The sequence below is a fragment of the Phasianus colchicus genome, chromosome 8 (assembly GCF_987193195.1).
Source record: "Phasianus colchicus chromosome 8, bPhaCol1.hap1.1, whole genome shotgun sequence".
NCBI classification, from domain to species: Eukaryota; Metazoa; Chordata; class Aves; order Galliformes; family Phasianidae; genus Phasianus; species Phasianus colchicus.
The window spans coordinates 8,745,239-8,769,080 of NC_143443.1; the positions used below are offsets into that span (position 1 = coordinate 8,745,239).

Below are 23,842 nucleotides of genomic sequence, written 5' to 3' on the forward strand. Positions count from 1 at the left end.
TATGTAAATGCATATATACATGGTGTTGTATGCCACTGTAATACTGATTTCGTGTTCCATTTATGAAAAGGCACCAGCAAGTCTGGAAAAACAGAAATGGAGATGCTAGGCTACATTTTTAGGCAGCGTAAATAGCATTTTTGAGGTAATACAAAAATTTAGTCACTTGTCAGTTTTACAAAATTTGGCTTCTGATTAGGCACCACAAACAAGGTCTACTCTGTTATCTGCTCTGTGATGAGGAGGGATTAGAAATATCACATTTCCCAATACCTTTAGAAGCTGCTACCACTCCTATACATGCCAGTGAGTACCAGTCAAGCCAGAATATCAAGGAAAAAAAATAACAGAACTTCTTAGGGACAAAGATTTGGCAACCTACCAAACTTCCATGCGTTCTCCAACAAAACACGCCTAGGCAACACATCAGGCAGTCAATACAAAAGAACTCTTACAAGACAGAATTACTTAGCTTAACGAGTTGCCAAAGAGATTCAAAGGATGCCAGTAGAAGCAGGTGAGTTATTAAGTATGGTCAGCAATATGATGACTATACGCAAACAAATATAAATACTTTCAGCAGCAGTGTCATTTAAATCACTCCTACTGAAGCAGACATTTTGTTTATGCATTGTCCAAGACACCAAACTGAATTATACAGGCTTCACCCACTGGTTCTAAAGAGACAAGAGAAGTGTGACATATTACTAGGGGTTTTGTAGCTTTAATAACAGTACATACATATAAAAGTTCTGTGAATCTAACAACACGATTGATTTGATAACTTATGAAGATCATAAGTTAAAGATCAACCTTTTCTCAGAAAAATATCAATTTCCAACAGTGACTGAAAATACACAAAATATTTAATCAGTTTTGCAGATAGAACTGTATCTGCATGAGATTGAAAATTTTAGGCAAAGGTTTGACTTACTGCCTCTACATTTCAGAGGTAACAGCCAGTAATTCACACCACTGGCAGATGCCTCACTGTTCCACTGAACACCTGTGTTTAGGGATACATCTTCCAATCACACATACCACTCACACATCACATTCTTTCTGCTGAAATCACAAGATGCTCCGTCAAGTTTTGTCACATACCTTAATTCCGTTAGTCAAAACACAGAAAAGAGGTATTGATGCATTATTATTTTTCTTTCTGATAAATTCTCATACTCTATTTACGCTATAAACCGTTTGTGTCACTTTCAAGCTGATGCATGAATTTGAAGGCCTTCTTTATCATGCAGAACTGGCACATTTTAAATGTTGAAGTGAACTACCTCGTCCCATTGCAATACATGCTTTCATAACATTTTAATGCTTTGCCATTTAGTAGCTGGAATCCAGCAAAGAGCATACAAGTGCTACCACTGCTAGCTAATGGACTTCTCCTTGGGCTCAGTCACTGAACTACATTATGAAGAAAGGGCTCGATTCCCAAAGGGAACAACCTCCTTTTTTCTTTTATCACCATCCAACACTTAGACTAAAGGAGAATTCTCACAGGTGGTTGGCAGGGACAGCATTCATATTTCTGTGTCTAGGTTCCCACTTATCAGAAGATAAAGGCATTGCATAACAATTTATGCAGGTTACATCCAATACATGGAGTCCTACAGCTGGACATACTTCCTCACGTAGCCCTTTCCTATTACCATTTCAAAATGGTCTTTTATTCAAAGTATTCTTTTGAAAAAAAAAAAAACATTTAAAGACTACATAGAAACAGCAGAAAATGTTATCAATGTTTTGATTTGCTTCACTCAATACGTGCAACTACCTTCCAGCTGTGCTAAAATGGTGGTGCAGTTAATGCCAGCCTGTTACCTAACCCATATCCCACTGCCCTTACACCACTTTTGAGAGAGCTGCAGCACACAGAAGCAGATGAATCAAAATTGGTGTTCATCTATCTGCTGGAAGTACTAAGGACCCCAGTTTGCCTACACAGTTCAAAGGAGCAACATTAATTTCAGAACCAAGACAGTATATGCTGTAGTCAGCTACCAGAATTCACATTCTTTTTGTTTTAGGGTCATTTCAGCTGCAGCAAAAAATATTTCTCATGATCGTGCTTTCTCAGAGGTGTAAGGATGCCTCCAGAATGCAGCTTAGCACTGCTTTAAGTATAACCCTGCAAGTTTATTATCACTCCCAATACGTTTCCTATTCTTGCCAAAGCTTCATCTTAAGAAATGGTTAAAAACCCAGAGCTGGAAGAGCACACGCTTCAGCCACTGCTGGCTGGCACCAGAGATGCCAATCCTGTTAATGCTGCCTCTGGCACATGCAGCATTCTGTAGACAAACTTCAAAGCATTACTCCCCTGCCACTTTTACATGTCTGCAACTACAGCCACAACTGCAAAATGCAGAGCATTTTCACTCACCACTATTCAGCACATCACTCTTGCTGAGACTATATGGCAAAATTATTAAGATCCCACTCATTTTCTGAACTTTCTAAATAACTGCATTCTAATCAATGGCAGATACCCTCCATTCTTTCCTTTATGCCCAGGATTAGACCTTTTTTGTTCCTCCATACACAGTGAACAGAGCACTTCTGCAAAAAAATCTGAGCCTGAACTCCAAGTCTTTGCAATTACTTTTGTTGTTGTTGTTGTTTTTTGTTTTTTGTTTTTGTCTCAAAAGCAAGCCACACTTCCTCACTTCATCCCAGAGAGACCTTAACAAGAACTTGGTTTGTTCAGGTCACACATATATGAAAAACAGTTCTGTCTCAGGAATAGTCCTCAGGGAGATCATCAAAGGCACCAGAAGTGCCCCAGAAGACACCCATATTTGAGCCAGCACTTACAGTTACTGCTTTTAACTTGCATTAAAGTGAGACTTTTCTAACATGACTAATATTGCTGAAATAGTATTATCATCCTAAATGGCATTATTCTAATATATCAATGAAACAAAGTAACTGTGAAGACAAAGCAGTAACTTCCCCCTCAGTCGCAAAGAATAATACATGCATATCTTACTCCCTTATATGGCCCAGAGAGGCTGTGGATGTGCCATCCCTGGACATGTTGAAGGCCAGATTGGATGGAACCCTGGGCAGCCTGGTCTAGTATTAAATGTGAAGGTTGGTGGCCCTGCCTGTGGCAGGAGGGGTTGGAGACTCATGATCCTTGAGGTCCCTTCCAGTCTGAGCCATTCTGTGATTCTTATTTAATGTATTACAAGATTTCATTTCTAGCACATGATTTAAGTTGTCTGTGCTGATTTAATTGAAGACTTGGGCCTTTCTCCTGTATTCTCATTTTAAGAGAATCTCCAGCATATCAACAACAGCAGAACACTCTATTTGCTTGGATTTAGTTACTCAACTAAAACAGAAGAGCCTCTTTCAAGATTCAAGCTGCTGTCTACCTATGCAGTAGGAATTTGTACAGAAGCACTCTATGTATCAGCAAACCTACATGTTTGCTTAATTGAAAACCTGTAAATAACTCAGCATCCAGTTCAACATCTTGCAATCTATTGACATATGAATTACTAGCTAATCAGAAAGCCCCTAATAAGTAAACAGCTGGCTGTCTTTGAGAGCTGACCACTTGGAGTACACGTACAATAATGAAAATACAAAGTAATCTCATGCCACAGTTTCAAGTATTTTTCAGAAAGCAATAATTAACTTCTACTTGTATGAGACCATCAATATTATGGCAGTGAGAACAGCAGCAAACAAATTCCATGGGTATCATTTCATGTAATTTATTTCTTTCACTCAATTGTCATCCCTTCCCTGAAAACCCTGGCATTTACATGAAGAGTTCACCAAGCATGACAGCAGACTAATTTCATGGAGTAAGCCTTGTAATCTTGTTTGCAGAAATCTGCTTTTAGATGTGACAAACTAAGCTCAAGACTCAGTCACTGCTGGGGGATCTGACAAACCAACCACAAATAAATCCATCAGACAGCTTACAGACAACTTTCAGCCGTATCCATGTATTATTACCTGAAGAAGCCTCTCCAAGTTCAAATTATGGAAGTGGCAACTAAATCACCTCCCTCTCTTTAATAGCAGTAGCTTGTACAGACATGTTCTGTACTCTGCTGTCACACGGGCTCTCTACAAAGAGTTTCTGAACCCACGTGAGAGTGACCAACAGTTACCACTCTTATGGCTATGTTAATATTTCACAGATGAAGAAATGTCATCATAACTGCATTTAGTGGTGGTACATGGGTCAGCATTTGAAATAGATAAAGAGTGCACAAAGATGTTCACATAATATTTTTAATAGGTTTACTTGGCAGACACTGGTAACCCCCACAGCTGATTGCAACAAACAATAGTCACCTGCAAAGAAAATTAAGGTGACAATGACAGACTATTCAGTGAGTTTGAATTATGTAACTTCACTTTCAATGTGAATGCCAAAGGGTTACATTCTTTAAAGTGGGAATGGGATCCTTCTACAAGCACTGCTCATAAGCTGAGAAAGCATTTCAAATCAATTGCTTACAAACACCCACAGACTAAAATTATTTCAAGACTAATTCCTGCTTTCAATATACTCTCCCAGCTGACAAGAAGAAAAACAAAACTCACAATACAGAGTTATTAGGCAGTAGTCTGAGTTGTTCTGTTATGCAACTGTTAAGTTTTTATGTAAAAGTTCACAGACAAGAAATTCTTCCAGTAACCAATCATAAAGTATCCTGACAAGGTTTAGTGAAGGGCACAAGAATGAGCACTGAAGAGCAGCACCTTCTTGCATTGTGCTGAATACTTTGGAATCTCCTTTTCATTCATACATTAATTCCAGTGCTCTGGAGAAAGGTCCCACACAGGCAAATTCAGAGCATACATGCAGTATATCTGATGGGAAACAAGAACATTCACTGAAGTTCTCTTCAAAAAAAGCTCTAGATTTACATCAAAAGCTGCTTAAGTGTCTGCTCATATTAGCACAGTTCTTCACTGTGCCAACTCATCACACACTACATTTTCTGCCTTTAGAAAAGTACTGTAAAAAAAATACCCTTCTCCTTCAAAAATTCTACCTTGAATAAGAAAGGACTGCATGAAGAAATAACAGCAATTAGGATGAAAAGAAAGCCTTCTCTGGCCACTGCAGATATCCATCTTTGCAGGAATCAATTCAAAGGAGCCACGTGTTTAACTACTGCTACACCTGCACATAAATTACTGTCATTAAACAAAGCTAGTAACTGCTTATTGCAAAACCTCCTTAATCCACTGCAAAACAAAACTGCAACAATGTTGAAATAAAGATATTTCGTAAATGCATTAACAAACTTATGAAAAGAATGTTGTTTCCCCTTGTATGGTTTGTTTGTTTTTTTTTAAACCAAGTACTTAAAAGCATATTTGCCTTAATGAAGTTTTAGAGCACTGTGAGATAGCATTTTTAGAAGCAGCAATGTGATTCAGACCATACAGTCTGACTCAGTTTAAAAGCAAACCCAATTTGAATAAGTGTAGAGAGAAGAAAAAGCATTAGCTTTCCTGGCTATCAGCTTTCAGGATGCTCAAAGACAGCACTACTTGAAAATGTAATTCAGTTGTTTGATTATCTTATATAAATTTGTCATATTCTCTGGGTAAGGTTAGGAAAAAATAAGTCTTTCAGCACAGACTTTTGAACTGGGAAACAGCTTACAAGAAAAGGACTCCAAGAAATAGCTGAAATTCTACATGCAGCTGGGAAAGAAGCCAAGGATCCAAGCAAACCTGCTCTATCAATCTGAAGAGAAGAGAATAAGGCTATGAGCTGATAAAGTGATCTCTGAAGTTCAACCTTTTAAATAACATGATGAAAGCAAGTTTTGTTTGTTTTAAGGCAGTTTTATAGGCTAACCACAACAAGGAAATAAGAACTATGAGAAAACTAATGTGTCCTCGACAGAAACCTTTATCCTTTAAGGCTAAGAGCGCTGTTCTTCCAGACATATCAAATCCCACTGTTCAGAAATATTACATTATCAGCATTTGGTTTTCTTCCTCCCCATTAAAAATAAAAATATGAAAGCATTGGACAAGTCTCTGCACTCCATACAGTTGTATATCTAACTAATCCATCTCTAGGACAGCACGAAACACACTGCGTGGGAGCCATCTATGTGCCTAACTGTCCCATCTCAAAAGGCTACATGGGAGCACTCCACACCTGCTCAAGAATTCCTAGAAGTGCAGAGCTTTTTTCTGCAGCTCCTTGATGAGGTACTTTACAACCTGAAAACCACACAAAAGAAAACAAAAGACAAACGAACAGCACTGCATTAGCAAATAGCTGATAGATTTTAGTTTTCACATTTCTAAACATCTCCAACGTCAAAACAAATCCTCCTGCAACAGACAGAAAGCATTACTGACCCAAAGCTACCCATCCATAGCAATGATCCCCAGCTAAGCAAACCAAAGCTAGCATTACACCAGCAGGTAACTGGCCCCATCTTCCTAAAAAGAGGCTCTAAATCCAGAACTCACTCACATGCACTTAGGTATATATGGAAAGGTTTTTACTGAGAAAGGTCATTTAAGGCAGAAGCTGCAAGCTCAGATGTTTTGATTTCAAACCATGACACACAAGAACATGTGAAAAATGTAAACTGCTTCAACACAACACAGTTCTATTTTAACATCCTCAGAGGTCAAGCTATTCCCTTGCTGCTGCTTTCTGAAATCCATTTTCCTTGCATCTAGAACCACGCTGTGTTACACTAACCCAGCGGTCCATGTTAACATAATGAAGATGTTGCAGTGCTAATGACCCAGGGGTATGCTGGCAGTGTTCTTTAACACATTCATGCCACCAGCAAATCGGTTCAGGTTCAGCCAGGCTGATTTGCAAGCTGATCCACAGAAGGAACAGAATGGTGGAGGTTGCCATGGGAACACAGTACAACTACACACCTCTCCATGGCAACCAGGCCTCTCCGGAATACTAAAGAGTGCTCATGGCAACACAAAGCTAACGACAAGATGTCTGGAGACCAAATATTTCATGTATCATTTATAACAAAGGCTATAAATATATTTGTACGTTTCCTGTGTGAGATTCGATGGGTTTGGAGCCCTGCAAAATGTTACATCTGCGGCAATCACGCAAAGAGTCAAAATCACACAGCCACAGCTTAAATGGAAAATCCTATTTCAAGGCAATGCTAAAGATGGTTCACTTCCACAGACAAAGAATATGGAGCCAACACATCTGAAGAGAGCATCACCTTGCACACAAGCACTGCTGTCAACCCGTAACACATCAAAGTTATCTGCACACAACGATCTGTGTGTTCTGCTACCATCACAAAGGCACTGCTCCTCCCCAGCACAGAGCACTGCAGTGAGCACAGCTCTGTTTTCCATATGGCAACTGCTGCAATTCGTGTTCCAAGGTCAGGAAGCATTGCTTTGGCATTCAGAGAAGACTCACGGCAAGGATTCCTGTCACTTAAGAATGCTCCAGCACCTCAGTGCGTCAGCAGTGCCTTTGGGTTATTTATTCAAAGATATGGATCCACAGTTGAAAGTTACATATCACAAAATGTTTGTATTCAAGTGATGAAAATCATCACTTAAGTGACATTCAGTGCAACTGTATTTTTAAGTACTCTCTATGAAGCTGAACTTCGAGACAATTTCTAGATCATTTTGCACATATCATCCAAAATCAAATACATTTTCAGGCATCCTGTCAGCAGCCTCTTTTCCTTCAAAAGATAAGCGACACCACAGAAAGGCTGTGCTGTATGTCCCAAGAGTACCCTGGGATGTGGTGAATCCCATCAAGAAACAGCAAAATCCTTGGTCAGAGAGGACATACCAGGGAACACAAGCACCAGGGATTCCAGTTTGCAACAGCAGCAGAGTAACAAAAGGCAGTTGTTTTGAGGTTTTTCCCTTATATTTTTGTTTTGATAACTTTGGACTCCTTGCATGAGCCCCTCTCTCAATTACCAAATCAAATACTAGATATAAGATTTATTTTCTTCTCTCCCTCAACAGCCATGCAAGAGCATCCAAAATATGATCTGTGGCATGTATTCATTAGCCACGTTCCAGGTGCAAGCAGACCATTTGCTGCATTTCCTAAATGACAGAGTAATGATGCTACCAGTGCAGGATAGAGAAATCTGCCTCGTGCAAGGTATTTCACAACAGCTTCGTGGTTGCAGAGCTTCTCAGGTTCAGATTCTTACTGTTATGGAATGACTGCAACAGCTGGTGCTACCCTAGTGGTAAAACACACACACCACTGTCCCTCCAGAAAACTGCTCCAAGCATAGACCAGGCAGTGCCACGTGACAGAAGTTACGTTTCTGACTAGATCAGATGCATCAGTTGCATTCATTTGTTTTCCTGAAGAGGTTTGAAGGAACTACAAGCACACCTGCTCACGAATTCCCCACAGTAGGATACCAAGAAAGGTCTGCATTCACTTACACTTACACAGAATTCTCACAAGCAAGTCATTCTGTGATTTGCTGCAGGAATGCCATCAGTTAAACTGGAAAGACTTTCTTCGTCTTGGACCAAATGTTAAGAGCTCTTAATAACAGCATATTCTACAGCAGGGAGCTAACCTCGACCAGAATGCAGGAAGCAGCTCTTCTGCTTCCAAATACTTCTGCTGCAGCCACAATGCACTGAATACATGCATACAAGCAATATTAAATCAACATAATCACATTCAGCATTATCAGATTAGTGTAAGCACTGGCTATGATTACATTACAAGTTTTCTGTGAGTTGCAGAACCACGTTAATTGGCATGCTCAGAGAGATCTGAAAATAAGTTTGGGGATGAAATGACAATATAAAATGTAGACCATAGACCTCATATTGAATTTAGGATCAGTTTCCTTGAAATAGTATCACAAGACAAAAGAGCTCATTGAATTAAATGAACATTTTTGTTTCAGAAGCTTCAATTAGTATAGAGTGGGTAAAAAAACAACAAAAAACAGAGGGAGAGACAGAGAGAGGAAAAGGCAAACTGCTTTTTAAGTAGCTTAACAGACTGCATATTAACAAATTGCTTCACCAAGCAATAAACATATCCCATGGCAAACCTACAATCAAAAAAGTCTTCTGTAGAAGAGCAGAGCTTGCATTACTGCTGTGACAACACACAGCATTACTCAATGCAAAATTTGTCTTCTTGCATCTAACCTGGTTGCACAGCACTAAATTCAGTTGTTGTTTTTTTTCTAACTATTTTAAGTACGTTGCAAACATTAAGCATCTTAAGCACTACAAAACCCAATATACAAATGCACCTTTCTTCTGTCAGTGCCAAGCGATCAAATCTACATTGGAACAATCAGATAGGAAAAAGATTTGCATTAAATTACAAGAATACACAGCAGCACACTGTGTGTATGGCAAAGTCCAGTGTTTTACTTCAGTCTCTACTTTTCCATGAGTATTTTGGTGATTTTTCAGGTGTGGGGTTTTATTGTTCGTTTTTCTTTCCCCCTCAAAAACAAAAACTGTTATCCTTGTTCTCTTGTATTCCTCTTTCTTTGTGTCTGCTTTATATTATGAGGGGATATCAGCATTATCTCCTGCAAAGACAAATAAAATACTGAGTTGGGTCTGTGGATGGCAGTGGTAATGACTTATTGAGAAGACAACAGGCAGTCGTTTACTAGAATGTTTGTTGTCATTTGCTACTAAATTGAAGATAGTTTTGTTTTTGTCTGTTTTTTAAATAAGTCATACCATGGGGCCATGAAGCGACAGGCTATGTGGCACACTTGCTACTGTTCATTTTGGATCTTGCACGTGAATCCACTTGTGCCATGTATGTGCAAGGCTGCTTCTGAGAAACGCCTATTGCCAAGCCCACACATTCAAAACACTACTGCATCTGCTTATCACTTCCCTTGCGTGGCAGGGCAAACACACAGCAAATTGGTCTTACAAATGCACCCACAACACGAGTGGAGCGGGACAGTCTCTGTAGGCTTCTCTGCTATTCTCTGGCAAATGCAAGGAGGGACCTATATAATACAAAAAGAACAGTCGCTACACTTCAGCGGTCACTGCTGAAGGTGACAGTTAGGAAAGTAGGGCAGATTAACCGCATGCCATTCCTGAAGACAGCAGATAAACGTCTGAGTAATTCCCCTCTACATAACTGAGGTGATTCTAAATAACATAATTTAAAAGGTCTCATGTCCAGGAAGCTGTGGGATGTCCCATGTAAGACAGACATAAATATCTGTCCCAGTCAGTTTAAGCTATTAGAAACTTAAATCTTAATCCTTCCACTTAATTACTGGTTATTCATTTTCTTGTTTGGGAAGAATTTACCACTGCATTTTATTTTTATTTCCTCTTCTTAGCTTATATACTTAGTTTGCAACACCCCCCTACATTTCTCCTCTTACACCATAGCTAGTGAATAGATGCCTTATTGCAGTGACCAGTCATAAACACGTAAGACAGCACTTGAGACCTTCTAAACTGGTTAAATGCTGAAAGGAAAGATCACTTATCAGAGAAAGGCAGGCTAAGGGAGACATACATAACACACACTGCAGAAAGAATGAAGAACTAAGACTGTCTCTATTTAGAGGCAATTCATACTACCGGAAGACAGGAAGAAGTGCTATTTCATAGAATCAGAGAGGTAGTATTTAGAAGTGCTTTCTTCATCGCAGATAAGGTGTAACCATCTTAGATGAAGACATTAATGCAAGAGCAATACATTTACAAACTAAATTTCTCAGAAAGAAGAGGGAGTGAAAAGACATCAGGTTTGGGTAAACGTAGTAGATGAGCTTTCTTCTTTTCCAGTGTTTCATTCAATAAATATCCATTAGGATGTTAAAAACCTATCAGTGATGCCTTTCTGATAAAAGGCATTCACTTCCATATACTGTTATTTAAACCAATGCAACTGAAAGCATATGAAACACCACAAAGCCTTTTGAGCACAAAGCTGGCCAGTTCAGCAAAGCACTTAAGAGCATATGCAAGGGAATAGCCCTCAGAGGCACATGCTTTAGAGCAGAGCAGCAATCTCATCACCTTCACACAAGATGTTCTGTAAAACGTGGTACAAAAAGCATGCCATTTTGAAACGTAATAAAAAACAAGCTCAAACCTGTGATTATCAAGCTATTTGATCAAAGGGATGCTCCTGGAGCCATATAACAGCCTTACGTTATCCAATAGCATTTAACAAAATTTTTTTCCTCTCTAAACCACTTCTTTAAACAAGTGTATTACCAAGATACGTATCTAAACATCCGTACATGTCCAAAGTGCAAAGGTACAGTCGGATCACTGGGACATCCAGCCACAAGCCAGGGAAGGGACTTTCACATGCTGTGTGCCGTACAACGGCAGGGCCCGGAGGCCATCTACTGGCCGATTTGGGACTTTCTCTTGCTATTTTATTATTCGGTGTTAGGCTGGCGTGGGCAGATGTCTGCACGTGGGCAAATGTCTTTCAATTAATCATCTTTTGACTAAAAACACTGGGTAGTGTTATTGTATGCCTTGTCACAAGTAGGAATATATTAAACCAAGTCTATATGCTTGCTTAACATTTCGGTAGTAAGAAAATTCTAGGTAACTGTGGGAATGACAATGGGTTATTGTTCTGTTCTGCTCCAATTGTTTTCCATTATTATTCTATGACTGAGTTATTCCTTCCCCTACACTTTCCATTCGTTTCCTAAAGATACCAACTGCAGGACCATTATGCAGTTATGAGCTCCACCAATAAGGCAAAGAGGTATTATCCTGTTATTAATCTAACTGGTGGAAAAGAGAAAAGTAGACAGACATGTCTCACACAACCAAAACCTTACAGCTTCCCATTTCTCACATATTAAGGAAGCCAAAAGTTAAATAAGTTTACATAAGGTTGTTTTTTTTAAAAATATATATATTTTGAAACTACTGTTGCTGCTACAACAAAATCACTGTAAATACTACCAGCACTCACCCCTCAGCAGCTCCAGGAGTAATGATGTTGCTTGTCCTCAACTCCTGGATATTTGTTTTGACATGAGTGCTTGGTATTCTCACCATACCAAGAGATGTTTGCTGTGCACCATCACATAATAAAAGTAATATTTAGCAAACTTAAACTGTCCTGTGACAATATAAAAGCACGCCACATGACATGTAAGAGTCCTGGTGCAGGCACTGGCAAATATGATTCAAAGCCCAGCAGAAAGATATACAGATTTTTAAAAATGTAGCTACCTAAATTCACTCCATTTTCAATGTTCTATCTGTGTGATGAACAAGTTGTAAAATACAAGGGTAAAGCAGAATATTTTTTATAATAATATTTTAATAAAATAATGCATTAAGTAGAAATAACTCTGACATGGTGCTCAGGGCATATTCCAGTACTTTCCTGGAAATGAATATGTACTTTTGTAGTCGTTGTTTGACCTGAGCAAGTGAAACGTGACAAAATAATACCATACAGCAATGGCTGGAAGAGAGTGATGGAATGGGTGACTGCTTCCAGCATGCAGGACATTAATGTTGTTTCCTTCCTCCATTCCCCAAAACAGCTCAGGTATGCTCATGATGCATAACTATGAGGAAGCAGTTAAGCAGCAAAGATGCTAGGAGGAGAGAATCAATACTAATGGAAGTAAGAGAAAGATTCACAAAAGTGAAAATGTTAAGGAGAAAAACAAGGAGTGAGCTCAATTTCTGCTGAATGAGGTGAAGTTACCAATGGAAGCATCCAAGCATTAATTTGAGATACTTCACTGACAGTAAAGAAATCCTAAGCAAAACTGTACTGTGTACAGTGTTCTCTCTCATGCACTGGAACTGACAATGTAATGTAAGGCACTATCTGCACTCAGTGTCCCTTACTGGCCTGTGACATCTCATGCTTTCCAGACAGCATCATGAACCTAACCTACAAAACAACAGTAAATAGATTCATACCTTATATAAAAAGCATAGAATCACCAAGGTTGGAAAAGCCCTCTAGCCCTATCACTAGTTACATGGGGCAAGAAGCTGACCCCCACCTCACCACAGCCTCCCCTCAGGTAGTTGTAGAGAGGGATAAGGTCTCCCCTGAGCCTCCTCTTCTCCGGACCAAACAATCCCAGCTCCCTCAGTCACTCCTCATAAGACTTGTGCTACAGACCCCTCACAGCTTCACTGCCATTCTCTGGACACATTCCAGGGTCTCAGTGTCACTCTCATACTGAGAGGCCCAAAATTGAACACAGTACTTGAGGTGCAGCCTCACCAGAGCTGAGTACAAAGGGCCTTTCACCTCCCTGCTCTGGCTGGCAATGCTATTTCTGATACAAGCCTTGATGCCATTGGCCTTCTTGACCACCTGGGCTGGCTTACATTCAGCTGTGTACCAACCAATTCCCCCAGGTCCTTTTCTTCGTGAGAACTTCACAGGTAGTTCTGCTGAAGAGGGAAGCCATGCATAAGGAACAAAAGCCATCGCAAACAAAGGTGACAGTGTTCACTGTTTTTAGTATGGAGTCCGGCCATTCAGCTTGCCAAAGTATTTAAGCTATTGGTCATTACTGGGTTATATATTTAGTTTTATAAGATTACTGGAAACCTTCCCAGGGGCTTTGAAGGAACGTCTCAGTTGAAAAATAGAACGAAAGACTCTGAAGTCAACACATTTTAATTATACCATTAAAGGCTACAAAGTACACAGTCTGCCTCTCCTTGCTTTCTTTTCTTTCCTCCAGTAAAGGCAAAGGTAATTCACCATTAGCAAGTGAAATAAATTAGTAATTAGTAAAGCTGAGGTCAGCCAAGAAGGACAAAGTGACTGATTTCACTGGAGGTTAGAAAGATAACACTCAGGTCATCGTGCAGCAAGTTTTGTTGCTGTGATTGTGTAAGCACATCCAGACAGTGGAATAGAGCCGAATGTCCAAAAGCACACGCTTAACATTAATGCCTTCAGACCCAAATTCCTATTACAGTAAAACTGTCTATGCTGATTGCTGTTCTCCAAGACTTCTTTTGCTTACAAGTGTTAGAAAGTTAAATACTACTTCTAGCAAAATAAGTCTTCTGAATAGCGGTATCATTGATGTATTCACAGCCCTTACAAGATGCAAACAAGACTTTGGGTATATTCATTGACATATACTTTACATAACAGGGTTAAATTCAACTGTTACGAAAATGGATCTTTGATATTTATTTCACAATAGTAAGAGCTGCCTTATACTAAAATAGCAAACTGCAATCTTATTGCAAAACAACAGCTTATGTCAACAATCTTGACAAGACATTCTGAAAAGGTCTACTCTTCACACACATCAAATGAAGGATCATTGGCTTTTGGATTCCTGAGCAAATGAAAGCAAGATGCAGTTCTACCCAGAACATCCACTCAAAAGGAGATGTCCACCTCAGCCTTCCTCTAGTCTACTCTGCTTGCTTTACCTCTTCCCTTCCCCAACACGCAGCAGATACTCTGCAAGCCTTAACTCACTAAAGCAAGAGAAAAACCACCTTTCTACTCGATTTGTTTTCCATCATTTTCTGAAGGCTACACCAGCTACCAAATGCTGAAGATGACACAAGGAAATAAAGCCAGAAACACAAATTTCTCCCTTTAGCACTGACCCCCACATGGTCAACTGCCTTTTGAGGATCTTTTCACTGCATGCTACTTTTTTGTAGAAGTTCAATGACTTACTATTAGGCTAAGCCAGAGCATGTAGCTCCTAGATTGCTACTCAGACACCAGTGAAGACCTCACACAAACTCTGTTTTGCACTGGAAGCCATTTACATTGAATTCAGATACAAGCCCATTATAAACACATGGGTGCACTGCTCTGCGAGCACTCAGAGCTCAGCTTCACTGAGACAGCTAACATCAGATGAAGTCAGACATTACTTTCAAAAAACTCTTAAAAGCTGCAACAACAGGCCAAAGTTCTGACCCAGCAAAGCATCATAGGACTCAAGTTTAAGCCAGTGGGATACAGGTTTGTATATGTGCTTAGCAGAATCCAGTCCTGAATAGTTTATGCAAAAGGTACCAGGAGATGCATGAATCTGATGTCTAAGGAAAAAGTCTGCTACAAACATTGCAACAATTTCACTCTGGTAAATCTCTCTCATAATTTTATCATAGAACTAGAGGGAAAAAGTCATACAGAATACCTGTACGCAGTCAGTTCAGTAATCAACTTCCACAGCATGCTTGAGTAACAAAAGGCATTTCTATTAAACACTTGTGTTTGAGAACTACATTGTAATTTAGCTCTAAATGCTTCCCTAAGCACATAGATTACATTTCACATTTGATACAAATAAGTATCTGGAATAATTCATTTATTCATTTTCTACTTCTATATGGAGAAAACTACAGCTTATAATGTCTATCAGTTCAGAAGCTACTGCAGAAAAAAATGGCACTGAAGAATCATTGTGCCTTATCTTCATACTACATGTATTAAAGAGTCAATGCCTAAATACTATTAAAATGTTACTTTTATGTAAACACATTATAGAATAGGTCATGGAATTAACCTCATTGTTTGCAACCATCATCCATGCCCTTACCTACACAGAAACATAATTCAAGACCACACTAATTTTTAACAGTGCCACAGTTCAGGAGGGAAGTGTTTTTCCTTTCCATTCTATTCTGAAAGGGTTACACGACCTTTGTGCGTCAACTTCAAAAGAACTTGTTTGTTTTAAGAACTCACCTGAAGAATAATGCAAAGCCACGCTGCTCCCCCTGTTTTTATTCCAGGAACTCGGGTTTTCACCCAAGGGAAAGCAAGCATTCTGCCATGCATGCTACTGCAACACCAGCGTGCTGCTTCAATTTTATTTTAAGACTGAAATAGTGAGAGAAGCTAAAAGTTAAAATCAATAGGATATTTTTGGTAGTGATGCACAACTTTTATTTTTCTCCCTCCAGTAACTGCATAGATGAAAAGGGTAATTCTAATAGCAATGGTGATTAACGGGTACATAAAGCTATATAGTAACGAAACTCAAGTCACAGATAAAACTAATGAACTAGAAAAATATTAAACACTGGGCTTTGAGAGGGTTTCCAGGACTGTAGCTGCCATAAAAAAATAAGACAGACACTAAAAGCATGTTTAGCAGTGCTGAAGTTGAAACATTCAATAAATACAAATTATCTTACTGACCATTTACAATACAGTATTTAAATTAGACTTCTGAACACAAACATAAGGAAAACAGGTTGAGGAATCTGAGTATCCTTTTGATAGAAAGACTACAAATAGAGTTTAAACAATCATTTAACCAAGAAAGCTTTGGCATCTCTTTGATCTATTAGATAGATCTAGTATGGACTTGCCTTATGCAAATTTGTCATTTCAGTTCTAAAAGGCTCACAGCTGGGAAACCGACTAAACAGAACAGAAATTGCCTGAGGCAGAAACTCTTACCACAAATTCCTCTTGAATGATAACAAAACTGTAAGCTTACAAGATAAGGTGAAACTCGTGTTTTTAAGAGCTGTGTACACAACAACAATGAATTCCCCCTATTTTATGAAAATATCTTTGTTTACCAAACATTTTTATAGTTAACTTTTAACCTCCTTTGCAAACAGGCACCTCTAAAACACACTGACCAAAACACCACCTCAGTGTATCAACTGTCAATAATAAACCCAAGACCAACACCTTCAGAATTTAAAGTGTCACACTTTGTACTATGGCAAACGGCCACAAAATTGATTGCAACTGCACCACTCAGTTAATGGCCATTTGTCCTAAAAATTAAATTAAAAAGAGCTCATTTTCCCCATCAGCTCTTCCCAAGTGCTGAAGCATATTTTAACTTGGTCTCTCTCTTGTAAGCAGTAGATTCATAGAGATTCCTAGAGTGCTTTGGGTTGAAAATGGCCTTAGAGATCATCCAGTTCCAACCTCCCTGACATGGGCAGGGACACCTTCCACAAGGCTCAGTGCCCCACCCAACCTGGCCATCAACACTTACAGGGATGAGGCATCCTTGACTTCCTTGAGAAGACTGCTCCAGTGTGCCATCACTCCTGTAGGAAAGAATTTCTTCCAAATATCCAAAATAAATCTACCCTTTTGCTTTAGACTGTAACCATCTGTCCTACCCCTTCCTTCCTGACAAAGAAGGAAGCTCTTTAGCTTTCCTGAGCTGAACAGGCTTCCCCAGGCACACAGCAAGACTATTTAATGTCACAAAGAAATAGTGCGATCACAGCTGATATTTCCAAGCCTCCAATTTGGCCCAAGATGCTTTAATATTTACTATTGTTCTCATAAGTTTCATATAAACATTCTCTTTCTATACTGCGTATATTTAAAACATATTTTAGAATAGCACATATTTCAATTATTAGTCTAACAGAAATGGTAAAACTTAACATTTCCACCAATTTCTGTAATTTTATAAAAAAAACCAAGCTGAACTGCAGAAATTCAAGTGCTTAAATCCTATGCCATGGGAGAGAATTATAATACTCCAAGTTTAGTACATGATTCTTAAGACATACAAACTACTAATGGATTAAAAGCAAAAAAAAAAAAAAGAGCAGCATAGGTCTTCTAAATGAGTTTTTGCAATAGCCTAATGCAGGCTGTAAGGAGACGTGATACTGGACAGGTTTACCAGCTCACCAATAATCAATCACTGTTGAACAAAATATCACACTAATAGATAAACAAAGCTGCATGTCAGCCTAAAATATAGCTCTCTTTGCTGAAAGACTGATAATGAGCATCCCACCCAGAGGTACACCTGTCCCTACCTCCTGGCTGCTCGACATCTCATTCCAAGGACCACAAGCTCCAACACTCCATATTTTCGTATTCTCACGCACTGAAACATGCTGGTTACTATCTGCATATTCCTGCTGTACATCTGAAGGATTTTGACCAGTTTTTGAAGCAATCTGAGGCCATTCTTTAAACACCTAGGCCTGGATCAGCAGTCACTAATCACTTCTCACTTTTTTCACATGGTAAAACCACCTGCCTAATTGAATGGTATGAATAACAAAGCCAACAGAACAAAATTCTCTGGAAACATCAAACAAAAATAAATCAAGCTTTGCATTGACTTGAGTGGAACAGAAGCATAGACAAGAGGAAGCAGGAAGTAACAAGTAAGGAACTGGAACTGTAATGAGGAAAACTTGACACGAAACAACCAAAACAAAGGGTTGGTCTCCAGGTATTTGTGACAAAGCACTGTCAGCCATCCAGACTAGGAGGTCTGCAGACTTCCCCACCAGCAGAGCTAAAGGAAGAAAAATCTGCAGAGATAGAACCATGAAGATCCTCAGTTGTTGGGTGGTTTTTTTTTTCTAATCCTGTTTATCTCATATCCTGCTTATGCCATAACATTATTTTTGGAAAGATGTTTCCACTGAGCACAAGGTGCTAGTAACCAATTTGGGGAAAAGGAGGCTGAGGGGAGCCCTTATTGTTCTCTTCCAATATCTGAAAGGTGCTTACAGGAGAGCAGGGCTTCTCACTGGTGACAGAATGAGGGGAAATGGCCTCAAGTTGCACTCAAGTTTAGGTTTGATATCAGGAAAAGCTTCTTCACAGAAAGGGTTGTTAAGCAGAGGAATAGGCCCCCCAGGGAGGTGGTTGAGTCACCATCCCTGGACATGTTTAAAAACTATTTGGATGTGGTGCTCAGGGACACAGCTTAGCAGAGGGCTGTTAGAATTAGGGTAGCACGGCTGGGTTGTGGTTGGACTCTGTGATCTTTCAGATCTTTTCCAACCTGAGTGATTCTATGATTCTGTGTAACATCCAAAAGGGAGAATACCTCTTTGGTTCTTTAACATGCTTTGCATCTTTAAGCAAAGAGCTTCTGAGCCAGCTCTCAACTTTTTTTTTTTGGTAAACTTTAACAAAGGTTGGTGCTGAAACATTTTATGAGCACGTGACACAATTAAGTCATTTTGTGAACTCTGGAACTTACCTCATCTGTGTCCCAATCCCATGCATTCCCTGATGCACAGTAACACAGCTAAGCTCACACTTCTGTGGGTGAGTTGGAAACATAAATTTGTTGAAGCTCCTTTTTCTGCTCATGTGTTTTCATGAAGCTTATTGAAAATTAACTTGAGCTGTTTCTGCTCTGTGAAACTTAACTGAAAGCAGCCGAGAAATTCAAGATGTCTGACTGTTGGTAAGGAGGGCTTGACAGAAAGGATTACTGTGGGAAAACCCAACAGGAATGTATGTTCTCTCACCAAAAACACTGTCAACTCATAGCAGAGTTATGTACTCAATAGGTCAAACTGTAACACTCTCAGCAGATTAAAGTAAGCGATTTGACTCCAATCTTTGTCTCAGCTAGCTATCCCCATACGATTCTGTTAGCAGAGCTGCTGAGTGCAGTTTTAGGATCCAGGCTTCTTCCCATGCTTGGCTCTGCCCACAACTTTCATCTCATCTCTCCTGATGCTGGCAGTTCCTCTCCAAGCACTACAAGCCAGCTGGGGCAGTGCAAATGTGAGACTGCAGAGAAGCAGTAGCAGTTGTGTGCTGCCCTCCCTGCCCCAGCTGTCACGGCCTGCGCTGCCTGCGGCTGCTGCCTTCCCACCACGCTGCTGCCAGCAGCCAGGACAGGCTGTGCAGAACAGCCAGTCAGCTGGACACACTGGTACAGAAGCAGCTAGCAGCACATTCACAGCTTTCCCTCGCCAATATCCTCATGCAAGAGTAGCACTGCCAGAATACGAAGATACAGACATAGCACACCAAATTCCATCCGCTGTATGAACCCATACGTTGGTCAAGTATTGGTTTCAGAGCTGATCCAATTAAATGAAAATGAAATAAGAGTTCATTCTTCAGCTAAACATTGAAGTCCAAAAGCTACAAATCTTACTCTTCCCCCAACAGCTTCACTGCTTTCCCAAAATGTTTCAACAGCATAAACTCTTTACACTTCAGAGGCAAGTGCATACAATAGGTATAGAGACCTTGTTTTAACTACAGTAGAAAAATAATTACTGTGAACTTCCTACCTCCCACCTGCAATTCCTCCCCAAAAGGAACAATTGCAAAGCAAAACAGTGATTTAGCTGGATGGTTGCATTTTGGCACTCCAACAACCAATTAAGCACTCATGTGAAACAGTCCTTACGCATTCTTAATCACCAACAAAACTGATAACAATAAACAACAATAAACGGAACTTGTAATTTCCTAGTCCTGAAGTTGTTCAGCCTGCTACCCCTTGAGTCATTTACTCTTTGGGAAAAGAAAATAAAAAATGAAAGTTCTTTCCTTCCATTCCCTGCTGAAGAAATTTTATAGCAATAGCAAAGGGAGAAATTAATGTCTACATTACTTAGCTGAAACAAATTTTTCAGTAACAGAGCAACGGCCCTATTACTATGTGAACTTGGCAGTAGAGTCGGGTTTTAGTTTAAGCTTTGAAACTTCAGTTTCCTGAATCTTACACTGAATCTTCCAGGAAAACGTCAATTCATAGCCACGATGCCGCTGGCTCTGATTCAGGAATATATAGTGATGCTGTTCTGGGGAACAACTCATCAGGTGCTACAGACCAACAAGAAGTTTAGATATTGTCAGTTGCCTTCCTGAAAAAGTGCTAAAAGCAAAAATATCTGCAGATATTATTATTAATTGTTTAGCCATTATTTTATTCCATTATTTCTGCCAGGGGGCAGAGAAAGCATAGATGTTTGAGTTAAGGATGCCGCAGCGCTGAAGTGACCTAGAGCCCATTTATTACACAAGTGGAAAACCAAGCAAACACTCCAGGCTCTGAATAGCTATTAAGGAAGCAATAGAGTAAAACTTGGATCACTGAATTCAGATTTTTTGTTGCTTTTTTAAAAAAATAAGTTTTCTGAGGGAGTATTTACCATGTAAGTTTGTTTTTTTACATATTTCCTAAAGACAGCCCTGTAAGAATGCTTACAGCTCTGCAGTTGATAATCCACGCTCAAATTCCTATACATAGGTGGTCACATCCATTAAATTTACAGAAAGTTAAGGCTAAAATTATCAGACTCCTAAAGTGTTTGCTTTTCTAATCCCTTTCCACACTGTTCCTGCTTGCTCACTTTTGAGCAAAAACAAGTCCCCAAACCCTATGACTAAAAGGACTCGATTAGCCTAAAAAAATTAACCGGGACATGAGAATACTTGGCATGGGATACAGAAAGGCACACCAGTTTGCTTTTCTTCCACAACAGCCAGCCCTTGGAAAACCAACTTGACAAATATAGTATTCTTTTGTGTTACTCCTGGCTCCACAAATGGCTTTTCATGCAGCTGTTGGAAGGAATTTTCAGTTCTATTTGAAAACAGAGATTCAACTCAAAAACAAACCAGATTAACTCAAGATCCAAGCAAAGTCAAGCATTTTAAGGCCAATGTTTTAAATTTAAGATAAAGTAGTTGTCATCTTAGTAGCTTCTGCACACAAAAAACTTCATTTTCTGATTTCAGCAACCTTCCCTCACTGATAAGTGATGAGCATTTCCCAGAATATTAAAATAGAATATTAAGATACAAGGAAAGCAAAGTACTTTTCACTTTGTTTTTACTATTTTGGTGGAACAGGACAAGGCTACTAAATTTGAGCACAGAAAATTGTTTTGGAAACAACCTTGAGAGAAATAATACACAATTACTAGACACTGACACACACAGACTATTCACATTCCCATTACTGCACAAAGATCCACGCTACAGAAGAGCCATTTCATCCTCCGCCAAGAAAGAATAAATGAAAGCACTCAGAAATGCTATAAGGAGAGAGCAAAGGAAGAACACTCTCAGAAGTGACCTCACATTATCCAGCTGTGCAGGAGAAGGCCAAGCTGTGAGCAGGGATAAAAGTGCCTGCTTCCTAGACCCAAGACCAATTGCAACAGGACTGTACTTACCTTGCAAATTTTCCACTGCTCTTCTTAGGACATGCTGAATATTAGTAGTGTCCTAAATGGATATCTTCAGGATGCCATGGGGCACAAATTATACCAGCCTAACAGCATGATGCTTATGGTCCAAACAAACAGCTCCAGTGAACCCTCCAACCTTCACTCTGTCACAAGGCAGTCTGTTCTTCTCATCTCTCAGAGCAGTAGGTCATATTAAAGTCACATTTTTGGTTTTATTCCTCAGATTTTTGAAGGATATTCCTACCAATACTACAGAGATCCTCAAGAATCCCAAAGAGACTGGGAAAACACATAACATGCCAAAAGCAATTATTTAAACCTGATGCTTTTTCATAAGCATTGGGGTGAGAGGGCATGATCAGCAAGAAGGCAGAGAACACCCTGTATGTCTGAAGCTTCTACATTTAGAATTCAACAAACCAGAACCTGACTGCAAGTCTTCTTATATTATTATTATACGATCTGAATTTCAAAACCTGATTTCACTTGTTCATCTAGAGAAGCACAAGGAAAAACTATTTACAGACACAAATTAGAGAACTTCCTGTTGGTAATAAAACAAATAATGTAATATATATTTCTTTCATTTCACAGCATCCACAGTCTGGTGAAGATTAATATTAGTGTTACCCTCTTCCATTTGTTTTTCTACTGAACATACAATTTTCTACTTGGCCAAACATCTAAATGTGATTACGAAACAAGACTACACACCACTGAATCTCAATTGAGGAACACAAAGCTCATTTATTAGAAGTTAGCCATGTCAAAGAAATACAAGCAGATAAGTGGAGTTTTACTGCTTACGAGTATCCAAACAATATGTGGCTCGTTTTTTTTTTTTTTAATAGATTTTTGCCCCCAGGTTAAGACAGAATATCAGGAAAGGGGAAAGATCAGCCCAACACATTCTTTTCTTTTGTAACATTTAGTTAAATTACCAACTGCAGTCACTCATGAGGAACAACCGATGAGTTTGAACACAGTTTTGAAAGTCCTTGTGACTCAATAAGATGCAAATTTTAGGAAGTACTTTTTTGTTAATTAATACAGTGCTACCTGATTCCTTCTCTTCAAATCTCTGTATCTATTTTCAAGCAAAGCTTTTTTTTTTTTTTTTAATTAGCAGTTGCACAGTTTCACGGCTTTTCCATTTTTAATAAAAGCACGTGCTCATTAGTGGGCATTCCCATGAGTTTACTGTCCTTCCAAACTACCATGTATCAACATACAATTACCCGTTTATCAGATGACTGAAACAACAAGGGCATTGATGTTTATTATCAAGCAAACAATCATTAACTGGAAAAGTTAATTAAAATAGAAAAGAAAACACTCTTAGGACTTGTATTCTCATTTCATGCTGGATTGTCTGGTTATGTTAGGCATAATGCTGAATATGAAAGTACCATTATAAATATTTTGTTGATGAGTGCCAAAAGTTAAATAGTCAAAAAAAAAAAAAAAAGAAATAAGCTTCAGCTCTTGATAGCATCATTGCAAATCTCAGAGCCAGAAATGCTTTTTCAGCACGAATATTGAGAAAAATAAAATATTTCTTCCTATCCTACACTAGTGCTGAGAAGTGTCCCCTCTCTTTTGGTAACGGCAACAAAACTTCAGCACACGGCAGTCTCAGAAAGCAGAGCTCATTCATGTGAGTAGCCAGAGGTTCCACAGAACACTGAGGGGGTGAGGGAATAAAAATAAATGAATAAAATGCAAATTACTGAAAATCTGAGAGAAAAGCACAAAAGCACTAGCTTTCACTACCTGTATTTTTTTTTAAAGGGATTCAGGGGGCATGGGAACATAAGTGCAGGTTATTCCACAGGGACAAGTCTTCTATTGCACTGAACTTGGGGGCATTCCTAGTAAGATAACTTCACAGATAGCTTTCCTTTAAAGGCATTTGAACTCAACAATT

At 39.2% G+C, this 23,842-nt stretch overlaps 1 protein-coding gene across 2 annotated transcripts in view; it reads right to left on the reverse strand.

Annotated features, from left to right (window-relative positions):
* The window catches only part of ANK3 (ankyrin 3), a 315,864-nt gene extending 308,965 nt beyond the window's left edge, over positions 1 to 6,899 (reverse strand). Inside the window, exon 1 of one of the 2 annotated variants that reach the window (XM_090144833.1) lies at positions 6,722 to 6,899. In XM_090144833.1, the coding sequence (XP_090000959.1) occupies positions 6,722 to 6,886 (165 nt within the window). In that variant the 5' untranslated portion in view covers positions 6,887 to 6,899. The remainder of the gene's footprint in view (positions 1 to 6,721) is intronic. The other variant, XM_090144835.1, reaches the window with a different exon arrangement.
* Positions 6,900 to 23,842: the final 16,943 nt, after the last annotated feature.